Source organism: Equus quagga, chromosome 12 (genome assembly GCF_021613505.1).
Source record: "Equus quagga isolate Etosha38 chromosome 12, UCLA_HA_Equagga_1.0, whole genome shotgun sequence".
NCBI lineage: Eukaryota > Metazoa > Chordata > Mammalia > Perissodactyla > Equidae > Equus > Equus quagga.
In genome coordinates this window covers 60,365,507-60,382,757 of record NC_060278.1, presented here as the reverse complement: position 1 = coordinate 60,382,757, position 17,251 = coordinate 60,365,507, and the positions used below count along the sequence as shown (strand labels likewise).

The window sequence follows — 17,251 nt, the reverse complement described above, 5'->3', positions numbered from 1 at the left end:
CAGAAGAAAGCACAGAAGAAGTGCCATAGCCATTATCCATCATGGGCCTGAAGTGGGGGTCTCAGCGGGTGGAGCTACCCCTGTCCCCAGGGAGACCACCATGCAGACTTTGGCTACGGAGCACTGGGGCTACTCAGAGTCAGCTCTCAAGCCACACGGAACCCCGAGACCTTGGCTGGGATCGGGTCCCCCCCTGCCTTGCTACAGGTCTGGAGGGGTGACAGCCGCGCCAGGTCCCTCAGTGCATAGCCGCCCAGCTGCCCAGCCAAGACTGGAGGCCAGGCCTCCCACTGCTGGTCTGACAGGTCACATCCACACCCCTCCATGCCCTCTGAAACAGGAATGTTCACGCCTGTCAATGACGGGCAAGCTGAGGCTCAGCGTGGCTAAGAGCCTGCCTGGGGTCACGCAGATAGTGAAGGGGCAGCGCTGGGCTGGGACCTGAGGTACCGGGCCACAGTCCAGCGCTTGTCCTGGCCCACCAGTTGTTTCTGGGAACAGACTGTGTTGACTGTGGGTTGGGAACTCTGTCTGTGGTTCCAAGGGCACCAGTCCTGCCCTGGTCTCTCTGGCAGCCCCGGGTCCAGGGCCCTGCCCTTGTGGACGCCTCATCTACACGGCTAATGGGAGACAACTGCGCTTGGGTTTCCCAGCCCCGGTGGCAGGTTGATGCAACCTAGCCCTCTCACCTATAAAAGAGGCTCACCCGGGGGGCTTCGGGCCTGAGGGGCAGGACCAGTTCTCCTCACGGTGAGAGTCGCTAGTACATTGTCCACAAGACCCTGCCATGGTGGGATCACCAAGTAATCAAACGCTGGCGAGTCAGTTAGCAAGTGCAACTGAGGAAGATGTGCGGGTGAGTCCCGGGTTCCGGTGGAGAGACAGGGTCTAGGAACAGAACAAAGCCAGGACAGAGGCGAGATTCTCCCCGGCTCCTCCTGAGGGCCCTGCCCCTCAGGAGCACTGAGCTGACTCGAACAGCGTGACTGAGTGATTCAATATGGTGGCCCCATACCTCCTGCTGACGATGCCCATGTGGCTTCTACGGATCAGATCCTGGGCAGGGTGGTCTAGACCAATCCGTAACCAAAGAACGTTTCGCTGGGTACGACTCCCAGAAGAACTGAACGCTCAAGACGTGCGTCTTGATTGGAAAGTAGGAAACCCTTAGAACAGAGCTGATGGAAAAGGACACTGCCATCTTAATCCAGAAACTTTCCCTGGAAATCAGACTCGTCCCACTTGCCTCAGCTTCCTCTGGGACAAACCCGCGTGATGGGAGCCCACCGACAGCCTTGGGACAGAAGGGCTGTGCCTCCCGGTGCCCCCAGCTCTCTACTCTCTGCATCCTGGCCCCAGCGGACCCAGAGGAAGGGACCCAAGTGACCCATTACGAGGACCCGTAAGAGGGGGCCAACAGCCTCCGTTTTCTCACCAGCAGTGGCTGTAGCCTGCAGCAATTCTGCTCGGTGCCCAGCCTGGGAGAGGAACCTCAGGAGCCTGGGTTTCATTACAGGGAAGATGCTGGCACCCAGGGGTGCCGGGTAAGGAAATGAAGGTAGAGGATGCCCAGTTGCATTTGAATTTCAGATAAACAACTTGTTAGTACGAGCGTGTCCCAAATATTGGATTTTGCCTGGCAACTCCGGCCGACCCCCGTTAACGCTTACAGCTGAGTGAGTCCAGCTTGAATCTAGGAAGGAACAAAAAGGGCCACTCTCCTGCCCCTTCTGAGCTCGGCTGACTCCTCAAGGAAAGAACAGGCGTGGAGGGGGACAGGGGAGGGAGGAAGTCACGGGATCCAAACCTGTGGGTCTCTTGCAAGTGCCTAGAACACGGCGGTGATGTTAAAACGCCGAGATTGCATAAAACCATAAAATGACCATCAAAAACGGGCAAATATCTGGAGTAACGAAAACAGGACTCCGTTAGGTGAGGAGTCGGGAGGCCAGGGGTCTGGTCTGCTGTCCCATTAACCAGCTGTGTGACCCCTGAGGAGTAACTTAGCCTCTCTGGGCCTGAGTTTCCACGACTGTGGAATGGAAACCTCGCTGGGGCTCTAATGTTCCTCGAATCTGGTTCTGAGAACGTGAGCAGCATGGTGGAGTCTGCCCACCTGAGGGGTCGGGCAGTGGGGCTGAATCCTGCCAGGTCCTCAGCCCCTCTCCCCGCTCCTCCCTCTCCCTGCAGCCCGTGGGGCTCTGGGGCTCCACACTGTCATCCAGCAGGTATGTGTCCAGCTGGAATGTCCAACAGAGAGTGGAGAAGTGACTGGGCCAATGGGCCAATGACTTTCTTTGGACTTTTTTTTTTTTTGCTGAGGAAGATTTGTTCTGAGCTAACACCTGTTGCCAACCTTCCTCTTTTTGCTTGAGAAACATCGTTCCTGATCTAACATCTGTGCCAATCTTCCTCTGTTTTGTACGTGGGTTGCTGCCACAGCATGGCCACCAACGAGTAGTGTAGGTCTACACCTGGGAACTGAATCCGGGCCACTAAAGAGGAGCACACCAAACTTAACCATGAGGCCATGGGGCCAGCTCATCTTTGGACTAATTTTTCCTTTTCCTTATGCCCTTCATGCTTTTTGTTTGTCAGACTAACTCTGTTTTAGGTTCTACTTATTACCAGATTCTCTATATTCAACTTTCTTAATTTGTGACATAAGTGATCATAGATTATACGTGGTATGATGATCTATATGTATATTGAAAAATTAGATGGCCACTGCTGATGTAGAATATATATAAGGTTAAACCACGAGGTAACACCACTACTTTTTAAACCTTTTCAGAACGTTGTATCTGGCACTGCTTTTAGGCCTTTTCCATATTTAAATAAAATACACACTCAGTGGTGACAAATCCTTGTTATTTGAGGGCGATTTGACGTCTGGAACTGGGGTGAGCTGCTGGAAGTGCTTCACCTCCTTTCTGGCCAAACGCAGGTCCCGACAATCAATAAATGAGACTGATTTTCTTATACGGCCCCAAAAGTGACACTGATGACAACTGTGCTTAAAAAAATGTTCTAGAAACATCTGAGTAAGGGCAGCACCGGTGGAATGCCACAGAGTGGCCACTAATTCCTGTGTTCGATCTGTCTGTGGCCTCTGTGAGCTCACTGAGGGCAAAGACCCTCTTCGTCTGGGGTCCTGGCCCCCAGCTGCTCAATACAGAGGGCTGACCCAGGGGAAATGGTCCTCCAGCCGCTTTTAGAAGCTCCTGAATTTTTATTTTATTTTATTTTAATTTTAATTTATTTTTTTGAGGAAGATTAGCCCTGAGCTAACATCCACTGCCAATCCTCCTCTTTTTTTTGCTGAGGAAGACTGGCCCTGAGCTAACATCCGTGCCCATCTTCCTCTACTTTATATGTGGGACGCCTACCACAGCATGGTGTGCCAAGTGGTGCCATGTCCGCACCAGGGATCCTAACCGGCGAACCCCGGGCCACCAAAGCAGAACGTGTGCACTTAACTGCTGCGCCACTGGGCCAGCCCCTGAAACCTGCTGACCAGGGTGAGGGGAGCCACACTCTGTCCCCCCACCCCTGCCCCTGCCGCCGTCTTGGTGTCAGCAGATGGAGGCGCTAAGTAGTCCTGTGCCAGCCCCCCTGTCCCGGGAGAGCCGAGCGGCAGATGGGTCTCTGCTCACTTTCCCTGCCTTCCTCCCTCAGCCCCGCCCCTGCCCGGGGGGCGCCCGTCCTTGCTGATTACACGCCTGGCTGCCGTATCAGTTACTCCACTCCTGCCATCCCTCGCCCCCTCCCTCTGCCAAATCCTTGTGTGTGCTCAGCCCTTCGCTGTTCCCAGAGCCTCTCCCGAGCGGAGAGGAGACGGGACGCGCCCCAGCAGCTCCCCCGACGTGAGTCACGTCTGAAGGCCCAGCGGAGATGAAGGGCGAGCAGGGCTGGGCCTCGGGGGGCAGGAAGGGAAGGCATTTCACTGGTTGTCGGAAAGTCGGCCCAGGCAGGGGTGGGGGCGTTGGGAGCGGGTGAGATGGCTGAGGACTGAGTTAATTAACCCGGAGAAAGGCTCAACGTGGGCCCGATGGAGACACTTTTTTAAAGAAACACCTCTAAACGAGTGCCTTTACAGCTCTTGGTTACAGATTTCCAGGCATAACAACCCCGCCCTGCCATTTGATAAGACTCCACAGCTAGCGGAACATGGTATCAACCTGTCTGTGGAGTAAACACACAGGGGTCATCATTCCCATTTTACGGATGAGAAAACTGATGCCCAGAGAGGTTGAGGGGTTTATCTAAAGTCACAGAGCCAGAGAGGGGCAGAACCAGGACTAGAAGCCAAGGCTTCCGAGCTCTGACTTGGGGGCACGCTGTGTGTAGAGCCAGTCCCATCAGCACCGTCAGCGTCACTATGCATGGACTGCTGCGATGAGGAGCCGGGCAGGGACCCGCCTTCCCGGGTCTCGCCTCCTCCTTCACACTGCATCACTCAGGCGCCTTCTCTGATTCTGTCTGGCCCTCGCTCTTCGTGTCAAAACCCTTGATTCTCATCTGTGTCTGACCTGCCAGCCGGTCGGGCTCCATCAACTGTGTTTATGTGGCACTCAGGGTATCAGTGGACATCAAGAACCAGAAAGGAGGGAGGGGGGTAAATTTTCAGCAAAACTAGTTGATTCTTCCCCCCCAGCCCCTAACCTGTAACAGGCAAGAAAGAGAAATCCAACGACACAGGAATACCCGACTCATACCCACCCCGCCTCTGCCTTGCACAGGACCCCCCCGACAGGGGTGACATCTGTGAGCAACAGCTGCTGAAATCCGGGACCCCCAAGAGGACAGCACCCCCGGTTCGCAGGGAAAAGTGCAATATCTCAAGGGCCGCCGGAAAGAATTCCCAAGAACAATCCAGGCGAACGTTGAAATCGGCAAAAGTAAAGAAAGGCATAGAATTGGGGGACTGGGAGAAACTTGGGTGTCATGGAGCCCGATCGCCCAAGATAGAGAAGACAGCTCCTGCCCGGGCTGGTGCGGGTGACGGCATCTCCCACACACTCGGTGCAGAGTGAGAGCTCAGTAAACACTTGTTCAGTGAGGATGGACGGGTGTGGTGGCTGAGAGCACTTAGAAAGAAGGTGATGGAGCCTGGAGTAAAGGACCTGGAATATTCTCGACCATGTGAACTTAAAAAATCATCTTAAGAAGGACTATAATCAGGCTTTTTTTTCATGCACACTATTTCATCGAATCCTGACAATAACCCCACCAGGCAGACTGTGTCATGTCCCTTTTACACGTGAGGAAACTGAGGCCCATAGGCAGACCATCTCGCCCGGGCTCACAGGCTCAGCCGAGTAGCAGAGCTAGAATCTGACCCAGGTTTGTCCAATTCCAAAACTCTAGCAACGCTCCACTCTGCATTCACCCTCTTACTCAAGAGTCACAGCAGTGACGTGCTCTCCTGGCCCCGCGGGGCCTTCTAGAGCCCCCTCCGAGGTCCTCAGCACAAACCGAAGAGAGAGGTCCTTTCAGGATTTTCCTAGAAACGTCTAAATTAATCCACAAGTGGACCCCAGGAATTCACACTTCTCTCAAATCCATGATCCAATCAGACATACTGGGAAACGGATTTTGTTGTTTGAAAGATGCTCTTTTCTTTATGCTTTTTCTAAAATGTTCTCTTCTGAGACATTCAGAAAAATCCAACCAGCCCAACAGGAGGCTGCACTCAGGGCCATCTGTGAAATGACGGCCACGCAACGGACCTGGTTGGAGTTGGCGGCCTCGCCTTGTGGACCCAAGCGGCCCTTTTCCACCTCACATCGCTCCTCTCAGCGCCCGGGGCCGGTTTGCTCTCCCATAAACCCCAAACCCTCCCCACGCACACCCCAGTTCTTGTAGAACGGAAGCATTTCTTACCGGATACCCCCAGGAGCCATTCCCGGCCTGGAACTTGGAATAGTAGCTGCTGCGGCCGCTGGCCCCGTAGCTGTTGTAACCGTCGGCCAGGCCGTCGTACAGGGAGCCTGCAGGCAAAGGCACAGGGTTAGGACAGCACGGCCACGCTCTCTGCCTGCCCTCTTCCCCAGGACATCGCCTCTGCCTCCGGGTCCACTGCGCCCCGTGGAGGAGCCAGGTCTGAGCTCCCGGAGGAGGAGGATGGGGAAGACGCCATTGTTTGCCATCTCCCTCTACCCCACCTCCCCCACAGCCGGGGCCGAGGGAAGGGCCCTGGCAGATGCCGCAGGGACGGGCTCGGAGAGTCTCGGCCGGCCCCTTCCTGCGGACGTGATGTCTCCCCAAGGCTTGGGGCAGGTTGACACCTACACGGCAGGAGTTGGCCCGGGGGACTTAGGAGCATGGCCGCTCCGTTCCAGGGCATCATGACTCCACGTCTCACCAGGATAAGCTTCCCACTGGGGGAAGACAGGCAGGATCTTGACATCCCAGGTCCAGAGCCCCAAGGTCAGGGCCACAGAGCGGTGGCGGCCGACCAGGGTCCAATTCGGGGCAGGACTCTGGCTGCCAAGCTCAGCCCGGCCCCTTCCAGTGACGAGGTGACCCTCTGCCCCGTCCTTCATCTCCCAGGCGCTCCAGCTGGTGAAGGGGGAGCGTCAACCTCAAAGGCCCCTGGGAGGATTAATTAATGTTTTCGGGGTGCTTGGAGACCCACAAATGACAGGCTCCGCGGGACGGCACAGTGTCATTAGGGTTATTAGTAGACAAGTGGCTTTGAATTGCAGAAAGCAGGACTGGATTTTGGGCTCCCCGTTGGGCCACCCCTCTCCTCTCCTCTTCATCAGATGGCAGGGGGCCCTAGAAGTCACCGCATCTCCGTGAAAGCTGATCTGTCCACTGTCCTACTGTCCTTGAGCGTGGCTGACAGTGGCCCGCCCGAGCCTTGCTCACACGCTGCCATGTGCCAAGTCTGGCCCCTCCTCAGCCATCACCATCGAATGTCGCCCATCTTCCAAAGCCAAGCTCCAGACCGCGTCCCCTCCAGGAAGCCTTCTCTGACCAGCCCTGCCCGAGGCACTCTCCTCCTGCTGTCCATACCCCGACTCACATCCCTCCTGGTGTTCCAGTCCCCACAGGGGGAGCCGCACGAGGGGCAAGCTGTGGCTCCACGGCCTGGCCGTCCAGGGCAAGGCTTGCCCCCGACTCTAGCCAAATGATGGCCTCCGGGAAGAAGGGAAAGTGGGCTCCCATGAGAGCCTTCGGGGGGATGAGCCCCGCTTTTCCCCTGCGGGGGGGGCAGGCTCCAGCACAGAGCCCTGTCTGGGGAAGGGTTCGGGATGCTCCCTCCTGGCTAACTTAGCTTGTCAGCATCTCCACACCCACGCAGCCTCCCGAGCCTTCCCAGGGGACCGGAACACCCGAGACAGAAGTGGAAGGACAGCAGACGGGCAGTGTCGGAACACAGCAGGTGTCCCTGCCTGGTGCCACCTTCCTGGTCCCATGCCAGGTGACCACCCTGTAGCTCACAGGAGGGAGCACTGCCCCCGATTCCCTGTACCCCCATCACGGAGGACCAACTGGCCACTGGTCCATCGGCTGTGGCAGAGACGATTGCTGGAGGCTGGAGGGGTTCAAACGGGTCCTGGCTCTGGCATTTGGGCAACTCACTGGCTCTCTCGGGGCCTCAGTTACCTCTTCTGTAAAAAGAAGGGGCTGGCCTCCATACACGGCCACTCCCATACAGCTCTGATGTTCTGTGGCTGTGTGATTATTGTGACACACGCCTGATGGCATTTGGAGAAGCCAGATTCCTCTTTACTAGAGATGGGGCTCAGCATACCAGGAGGAAGGGCAGACATCAAAGGCAACTCCACCACCTCTTTGCTGCCTGCCTCAGGGTTCTGCCGGGGGCGACCCCGTCCCTGACAGGCTCAGCCCCATCCCTGACTCCTGAAGGGACTCCGCCGAACCTCCCACTTTCTCCAAGCTCCCTGTTCCAGAAGCGGCCCCTGTTGAAAGGCTGCTTCTGTCAGGAGGGACTGGGGGCCATCTCGTGGGCTCAGATGCCCAGAACTAGCTCTCCCGGGAGATGGGGCCGCAGCCTGGACCCTGGGCAGCCAACTGCCAGTTCTTGTCTGCCTCCCCTCGATCCAGCCCACTTCGTCATCCCTTCCAGGGCTCGGCCAGACTTCACTTGTCTCTTTCTCCGTGGGCAGGGATTTCTCACCAAAGGGCAGGAGTGGGTCAGCCAGCTGCTTTCATGTGGAAAATACAGGGCGGTGACAGACACAGAGTTCTTGGAGCCCCAGGGAGGTCTCCTGCGAGGATGAGGCTCTGAGGAGGGCAGGTTCCCACGGGGCCACCGCCCCTTCTCCAGAGGGAATCTGTCAGCAGTGATGTCACTCGCCCTCTCCGTCATCAGAAGAAGCTTCTGCTCCCTCCACGCCCCGCGTCTGCCCGCCACCCTCTCACATCCTCTTCTCCATGCGACAGGTGGGGAGCTCTCTGCCACGGAGGCAAGGAGTGGACAAGACGACCTGTGGAATGCCCTATGATTCTCAAAGCCAGTCCCCGCGTCCCAGTGGGGACTCCGATGATCACAAGCATGGGCTGTCACTCTCACTTCTGGTTGGGCCAAGCCCTCCAGACCCTTCCAGGCAGTTCTTGAAGACACCCCCTAAGATCTATCTGCAATTGGGGGTCAGACCACCCGATCCCCACCTTAAGCTGCTTTGCGTGGCTTCCTTGTGAGAATGAGGCTGCCATCACACCAGCCAGCACTGCCTCTCCGGCAGAAGGTGGCTGCACCTGGGGCCAAGGCTGTGCGGGAGGGGAGGAGTCCAGAGACGTGACACATGTGAAGGCACCCCTTGCAGTGTGCCTGGTAACCAAAGGGGTGCAAGTGGGAGGGGAGCTCTGCTCCCACAACAGAGGTGAATTTTCCCTCTCTTGACCTTGGGGTGTCCTACTGGTAAGTGCTACCCTCTGAAAGTCAAGTTCAACTGCAAGAACATGGGGCTTTTCAATGGGAGTAACGGGGATGGACCTGACGGCTTTCACCGCTCCACCTGGTCCCCGACTTCTCAGGAACTCACTTCGAGGGAGCCTTTCCTGATGGGCTGTGCTGGTTTCCAGCACCTGCCAGGCCTTCCCAGCACAAGGCCATGGCCAGCTGCAGTCGGCTCTCCATCACGCGTGTGCCAGGCTCTGCCAGTGTGGGCTTCGGGCGCTCCCTGAAGCCAGAATCACAACTCTTCTCCCCCTGGAGTCTTGGGCACAGGCACTGTTCACATGGGGCTGGGCCTACGCGGAGTGAGCTGGCCCTTTTCGCTGACCAGTTCTTCTCCCGTGCCTGATCCTCTCGGTAAGGGTGCTCCGGGGCCTGGGGCCTTGAGGCTCAATGGTCCCATAAAAGCAGAACGGGACGAGGGTCCCTGAACTCTGCTCAGTCAGGCCCTCCTCCCACCCAGAAAAGTCCTTGGTGCATCGGGTCAACCAGGGAGAGAGAGGAGCTGCGTGAGGCTCCAGCACACCCAAGGCTGCCTCCTTGAGGAGGATCCTTGGTCCAGGGGTGGGAACTAGAGATGACTCCAGCACCCAGCTCCCCTACAGCCTCACCCCCACCCTCCCAGCTGAGCGTGTGCATCCTACTGTCCCCTTCAGAAGGGTCCATTGGCCATGAGCAAAGATGGCGGCTTCTCCATGAAGCTACTGCCGGCCCAACCTGTGCGGGGTCCCCAGGAGGCATGTGCCCACCTACAGGATCTCAAGGTCAAGGAGCAAATGTCTCCGAGAGTACATTGCATTCTCCAGTGCATGAGCCACACCAGCTGCTCTGTCCCCACAGCCTGTCCCATCGTGTGTCAGTGTTTCACAGTGTAGAGCCATCGCGGAAACTCCACCACGCAGACGCTCAGCATCCCTGGATGCCGCTGCCCTTTCGTGCCTCAGACGATGCCTGATTGTGTCTTGTGTCATAGGGCCGCCCAAGCTTTCTCACCTACAGGAGCTGAGAAAATGGAGGAGGCAGCTCCTTTGTCAGGAGACATGGAGTTCTCTCTCTGATGGGGAGAGGCCAACCTTCCCAGAGATGACTCATCCTCCCCCACCTCCCAGCTTTAAAGAGGTCACACCCTCGGCACCTGAAACATTCTTGCTCTTCTTCTCAGCCAAACCCTCTCCCTGCATTCAAAACCTTGCACAAAAGGCGGCTTCTCCCAGAGATGACCGCACCCAGCTCCAGGCGCTCCTAACCCTCCAGCGCAACCACGTCAGCACTCTGTCCCACGGCTCGACGCATTCTGTGCTGGCCGGTGTGTTCCTTGAGCGTGGCTTCTGCACACTAAGCACGGGCGTGTGTGGGTGCACAGCCATGGACCCCTCTCCCAGAGAACAGGCCCTGGGTCTCCCCAGTCAGGCCGGGAACTCCCTGAAGAAAGGAATCCTGCTTCCACTGGGCCCCCATCCCCTCCCAAGCCGGTTCCACAGGGAGAAGGCTCAGGGCTCACGGGCCTGCCTAACCAACAGGCTGCCCGCAGGGCAGAGGTCACCTGGAAGCCTTTTCCTCCATTCCGCCCTCCCCCGGATCCCTCTCCCCTGCTAGTCAGGAGGGCTTGTCACGGGGCAAGCAGCTCGAGGTCTGTCTATTGCCGATTCTTTCTCTCCCGGAGGCCGTTGTCTCTTCTAGCTTCTTCTGTCCTTAAGCAAAGCCCATCTGTTCTTCAGCACAAAAAGCTCGAGAAAGGAAATGCTTTATCTTCCAGCCTTGAAGATGCCTTCGCTTCACCCCCTGACATCTCTTCCCCGTGTGAGGCTAGGCCCACAGTAGGAGGAATTCAAGTGAGAAAAGGACAAGAACTGCCAGGAGACCCTTGGAGACAGCCTCCCTCTGAGATGTCCGAGCGTGGGCCGGAGCTGTGTCTGTGATTGGTTCAGGTGGCCGGAGGGAGCATCCTCTGGTCCCCTCTGCCCAGGCTGGCTGGGAGCACCACAGGTGTGCCTCCCTGTCCTGGGGCTTCCACAAGCCCGAGTGGGCGAGGAGTTCAGCACAACCTTGCAGGGCACTTTGGGGTGATGCTGGCTTTTTTTCTGGGCACGTGCACAGAACAGAAATGCCGAAATAAACTGGGCTGCACAGCCCGCGTCCTCTCTTCTCCTTCACAGCACACGTGGCTCCCTTGGGCTCTGCTGGGACCCGTTCAAGCCTGGCTCCAAGGGAACCCTGTTCTGTTTCTGATGATCTGCTCGTGGCCACCATTAAACCTAAGGACTGGGCAGAAGCCAGGAGCATCTGTGGGGTCAGGGCAGTGGGTGAGTGTGGACACGGCCAGAGAGGATGCAGGCACTGGAGGGGTCCAGAGCAGAAAATCATCACCAGCAAGGACTACATCAGGTGCCTTTCCGTGTGTGTGAGTGTATGTGTGAGTGCGAGTGTGCCCATGAATGCGTGTGCGTGAGAGATGTGTGCACACGACAGCGATCCTCACGCTGGGTCCACGTGTGAACGAAGGACGGGAACCAGGATGACGGCTCTGGAACTTTGCCGCGCTTCAGAAGGGCGGGCAGCTTTGCAAAGTCCTGATGCCACGCTGTCCGCTATGCTAACTCACTCAGAGTCTCTGCGGGTGGGACCCAGGCACTCGCATTTTTTAAAATTCCCAGCTGATTCCACAGGGCAGCCAGGTTTGAGACCAGTGGATCCAAAGATGTTTTGGGTGGATGGGTATGTTTACACGAGGGAAACTGGAGGACATGGCTTGAGGGATGGTGCCACGTCTCTCACAGGGCAGCTGCAGGCGGTGTGGGGCGTAGTTTGCAGAGCTGGGAGCTCTATAATCTATTTCCAAACAGCATTCCCATCACAAAGCACTGGGGAGGCGGTCTAACCCACGTCTTACAGTGGCAGAGGCACAGGGAGGCAGCGACTTGCCCAGGACCACAGGCCAGTCGGCACTACATCAGATAGGATTCTAGTCTCCCCAGCAGGCTGTTCTCTGGCCGTACACAAGCTGCAAGGTGGGGTGCGTGCATGCATGTGGACATGCGTGCATGGGTGTGGGCATGCATGTGTGTGTAGATGTGTGCCTGTAGAGAACTTCACGGGGACAGCTAACGTTGTATTTTATTTTGTTCAAACGTTACTCCCCTTCGAGGGCTCAGACCCACTGCAGAAGTAGTTCCCAAACTTTTCAACTTGGAACGACCGGCTTACTGATATTTACAGCTTGGTGTGTGGGGAGAGGCTTTTTTTGGGGGGGGGGCTTTTTTAAAATCTCTGCCAATGAGCTTCGCAAAGGAGCAGGATCCAGGGAAACGGCATCTGCTGTGGAACAGCCTGGAACACTCAGCATTTTTGCACGTGCTGTAACAAGCCGATGGAAACTCTAGCTAAAACCTCAGCTTCAAGCCAAGAGACATCGTAGAGAAACGAGAATCGGTTCGTTGGCAGTGTGAGTGTCTGTTTCGCTGCTGGGACGAGGTACAGCATGGGTACCTTTACCATCGCCCATCCCCGCTTCGATCCCGAGAAAACAACCCAGAAGTGGTGTCGGCTCTCCATCTGCGATCAGGACAGCACAGGATTTCAAGATAGCGGAGTGAGCAGAAGCTCCCTCAGGCAGAGGTTCCTGCTGAGACCAGCGCGACGCCGACACAGAGGAACCCGCAAAGGTGGGTCCCAAGAGGGGACCGTCCCCTGTGAACACGGGGCAATGCACACCAGCTGCCTGCAGGGGGCCCTTGAGCAGCAGCCCCCTCCCCCCCGTGAGGGGCCAGACGCCCCTGCCCTGGCACAGTGTGCCCATCCGCATCTCTGACCAGGGAGAAACACGGGTTTGGCCATATTGGATGGGAAATGGTACCTCTGAGAAGAAGAGAGGAGGAAGACTTTAGGCCCAAGGCTGAGGGTGAAGATCGCAGGCAAAGCCGGCGAGCGACACTGTGCGGGATGGGTTTCCCCGGGTGAGCAGCAAGAAGAGCAAGGAGGCCGGAGTCATCAAACTTCGTATACAGGGGTGGGGGAGGGGAGCGGGATCAAGCGAGGTTTAGAGGAAGCCTTGAGAAGAGAGTCCAGGCAAAGTGAGCAAGAGCCTGACCATGGAGAAGTGTTTCGCCGTAGGCTGGACACCCGCTGTGACAGCCCTGTACCCCCACAGGCAGCTCACCATCAGCCCTGCAGGGACTTGCCCACCCTTGGGGAGCCAAGAGTCCCCAGCAAAGATCTTTGGCCCAGCGGCCCATACCCCTGGGTCCCCCTTGCACCCCACACAGTCTGAGATGACACCCCAATGCACACAGGGGCCCTCTGTGAACACGGGTAGTGATCCTTAGGGGCCAGTTCAAGAAAAGATCCAGATAGGAAGGCAGGTTCAGAGCACCCTCCTTCTGTGGGGTCTCCAGGCTCCTGAGACCCCCCGCCCTCCCCGGGGACTGCCTGACCAGGGTGGGGCATCTGTCTCATCTGCTGAGTTTCGGGGAGGATACAGACAAGACGGGCATTTGGTGCCAGGCTCCTTCCACGGAGCTCCTTCCTCCAGCCCTGGGTGGCTCAATGCCCCCTTGCTGACAGCACGGAGGAGGACCCTCACGGGGAGGTCTCTGAGGACCGCGGTGGCCCGTTCCCTTCACCAGGTACATGGAGCGGCAGCTACTCTGCCAGGCAACCTGTGGGGTGTGGCTGGCCTTCTTTAGGGCAGGAGTTCCTAACTAGAGAGTCCTGGATGGGATTCAGGGCCCAGGAGAACCAAAGACTCCAGAGAATCTGACTCTTGTCTATAGGAGGAGACGGAAGGAGAGTTAGAATCTGTCCGGGGGGGCGAAGGAGATGGCCCGGGTTATGGTCCTTGCACAGCTGCCCACTCGCCCCTCCCGGGAACCAGAGCAGATGCACGGGATGTCAACCAACACCAGAAAGAGGGAGCCGAGCGAGCAGAGGAGACCAGCATCAAACAGGGAAAGCTTGGGCAGGCCCTTCTGATGAAGAGGAGGGGATCTGATGAAAACAGAGCCAGACAAACCAGAAACACCAGCTCCAAGTGCCCTAACCACCCCTCCCAGCCAGGATGCCGCCGGGGAAACTGGCCAGGTAGGCATCTCGCCAGGGCTGAGGGTAGAGGGGACACACCCACACGGTCAGTCCTGGGAGAACCCCCACTTCTGGAGAGGTCTGCAGCAGCCATCAGAGTCAGCCCTCACCTGGTAGAAGCCCCCTGAGGACCTCGGGGTGGAGAACGGAGAGGAAAGGAAGGAGACCCCTAGATGGATTTCATCCACAAAGGGCAGGGCCAGAAACAGAGCTCTCTGTGACGACGGACACTCAGCTGGTGTCCCCACAGGTCAGGGGGAGACAAAGTGTTTGGGCACTCAGGGCTGGTCTAATTTTCCAGAGCTGTGAGCCTGGAGCTCAGGCTGGGAGCGGAGATGGAGACACGTGTGTCTTGTGCAGAGACGGGAGTGGGTTGGTTTGAGTTGTGGCCAGAAATGGGGGAACTTTGTCATCCCAAAGCTGCTTCTGAAAAATGCTAGTAGGCATCTACCAAGGCACAGAATACGAGGGAAGGAGGCGAATGCTCCGGTGGAAACCTGGCAGGAGAGGGGCGAGCGGCCAGGACCGGAGCAAAGAGCGCACAGAGCCAAAAAGGCCTCCGGGTTTGGGGTGCAGGGCAGTCCTGATCCAGCCATTTTCTCTCCCTCAGCTCTACTCAGGGGCCACTCAGGAACGAGACAGAGACAGAGAGAGACTGAAAGAGAGAGCAGAGAGACAGAGAGACAGAGTAGTGGCCAGAGGTAGACAATGTGAGCTGGTGTGCATGCATGTGTGGTGGGAGACGGGCAGGGGTCTGTCTCCCAGGTCTCCTAACTCCTCTGTCTCCCTAACTCTTTCAGGGGGCTGGACTCCATCCATAAATCTCGGTTGACCTGTACTGGTCTGCCATCTTCAGAGTCTTTCTTAGCATTTTACTAAATTTAGATAAATAAACAGAAGGTTCACTAATTTGTGTGTAATTCTTACTGGGAAGCTTTTGTATTAAAGGATTTGGTCTAAAAGTTCTCCACAAAAGCCCGTGTCGGATATGGTACCTTCCTCTTTGAATGTTGGGGTCCTGTCCCTTTCTCCTAACCTCCCCTTAAAGGACCTAATAGTGGGTGGGTGGGGGCAGGTGGCTGGTCTGCCTGGCACTGACATTGGACAAGTGCCCACAGGAGGGCTCAGCAGGGGGCCAGGTGGGATTCCCAACCCTGCCACCTCATTCCCGGTTGTCCCCTAAGACACTTAGTCCTGCTTAAGATGAGCAGAGCAGGCAAAAGCCGGTGAGAAAGAAGCCTCTGCATTAGCCACTGGGGAAAGAGGGCATCGCACAGCCCAGGGCCCCTTCCTGGTCCTCAGGGGACACACTGCCCTGGGGTGACCTTCCAGCCAGACTTGCCTCTTCCAGGCCTGAGGCTCCCGCTAAGGTGCTGCGAGTTCCAAGGGCTCTCCTTCTCCCTGTGCCACCTTCCTGTCCCACAGCGCCGCCCTGAGCCCCACCCGGGTCTCAGTAACTCCCTCCTCGGCCCGGCAGCCATGCTCTGGCCCCACCTGGACCAGGATCCCGCCGGCCTGGGCGCACGCTGCCTCCTGAAGGCGCAGTGGCACGCGAAGCCCAGGGGACGATGGGGCGGGTGAGGGTGGCCACCAGGCGAGCCCAGGGCCGCGACCCCCAGGGGAGGTGGGACACAGCATGATACGGGGGCTGTGGCCCGAGCAGGATGGGGAAGAGAGAGCCCTGGGGCGGAGAACGGCTCGGCGCGCTGGAGGGACGCTCCCGGCGGTGTCCCTCGGCGAGCCGGCTGTGAGCACACCCTGAGCTCCTGGAGCCGCGCGCCTGTCGGGGGGCCGCGGCCCCACCGGGCGGAGCCCCGTGCAGACCCTGCCTCGCGCCGGCACCCGCTCGCCTCCCTGCAGCCCCGGGACGCGCGCCCCTCGGTGGCCGCCGGCGGCCGCGGCGCTCCGGAGCGGGGCGCACGGAACGTTTACCTCGGTTGGAGTGGCTCAGGGTGGACGACTGGGAGGACTTGGACTTCTGCCGCTTGACAGTCATCATGACCTGCTCCTGCACGCGCTGCCGGCCCGACGTGCCCGTCTTCATCTTTTGGTCCGACGGCAGGGCCAGCGTCGAGTTGTCCTGGTCCTGGAAGCATTCGTAGGCCAAGGCGGTCTTGAGCGGCGAGGGGTTCATGGCGGCGGAGGCGCGCGGGCCGGCCGGGGCGAGCGGGGCGGCGCGGGGTGCGGGCGGCGGCGGAGCGGGCTCGGGGCGCTTCAGCGGCTGCCTATGGCCATAGAGCGAGGGGTCCGCGCGCGGGGCCGGCTGCTGCTCCTGGCGCCTCCGCCCGGCTGTCCCTCCGCGGCACTGGCGCGGCCCGCCCTCCGTCAGGCTGGATATACCGCCCTGCCCTGCGCCACCCCCCGCGCTGGCTGCGGGCTGCAGGGCCCGTGCTCCTGGGGGCAGGGCCGCGAGGGCCGGGGGTGGGCCGGCCGGCCTCCTCCTGCCGCTCTTCCTTTCTCTCTTCCTTCCTTCTCCCCGAGACTTGCAGGAGGCGAGGCCCCGGGAGACGCCCCTCGGTCCTGTCCCTGCTCGCTCACGGGGAAAGTATGTGCTCGCCTTGGGAACCGAGACAGACTTCTCTCTAGGAAAAAAAGGAGTCTTTCTTTCTTGACGGGGCCCCAGGACAGCCAGATGCCCCGTCCCCCTCTGTCCTGGCGTCATGGAGGAGACCAGCCCTGTCGGTGGGGGCTCCCAGGATGACAGCAGGAGCACAGCCTCTGTCCAGAGGGAGCGCTTGATTTTATGGATCAACCCACTTGCTCTAAGGCAGCTTCCAATCTACAGGGAGTGGGGTGGGGGCATGAAGCCCACACCCAGGACAGACGAGATGCAAAACCACCAAGCAGGGCACCTGTCATGTGTGGGTCTGCCAGGGGAAAAGGCCATGTGAGCAGTGGGTCCTCTCTGAAACTCCAGACTTAGCCCCTAAAACAGATGCCTGGCCCATGCTTTCTTTTTGGTTAGTGCCCATGAGTTGATCTGATCCCAGCGACGCTGTGGACAGAGCCCTGCCCCGTCCTTCTGTGCCATCCTCTCCCCTTCCTTGCTCTATCAGACAGAGCTCCACTGCCATTCACAGGGTTTTCACCGCCAATTTTTTTGGGGAGTGGGCGGCCAGGTCCTTCTTCCTAGTCTGTCTTAGTCTGGACACTGCGTTGAAGCCTGTCCACCATGGGTGACCCTGCTGGTATTTGAAATCCCTGTGGCAGAGCCTTCAGCATCACAGCCGCAAGCCGCCACCA

The 17,251-nt window shown here is 58.3% G+C and overlaps 1 protein-coding gene across 2 annotated transcripts in view; it reads right to left on the bottom strand.

Annotated features, from left to right (window-relative positions):
• PKP1 (plakophilin 1) overlaps positions 1–16,192 on the bottom strand; it is a 48,514-nt gene extending 32,322 nt beyond the window's left edge. Inside the window, exons 1-2 of one of the 2 annotated variants that reach the window (XM_046679743.1) lie at positions 15,941–16,192; positions 5,887–5,993 (exon numbers count right to left, since the gene is read on the bottom strand). In XM_046679743.1, coding sequence (XP_046535699.1) covers positions 5,887–5,993; positions 15,941–16,142 — 309 coding nt within the window. In that variant the 5' untranslated portion in view covers positions 16,143–16,192. The remainder of the gene's footprint in view (positions 1–5,886; positions 5,994–15,940) is intronic. The other variant, XM_046679742.1, reaches the window with a different exon arrangement.
• Between the last annotated feature and the right edge of the window lie 1,059 nt (positions 16,193–17,251).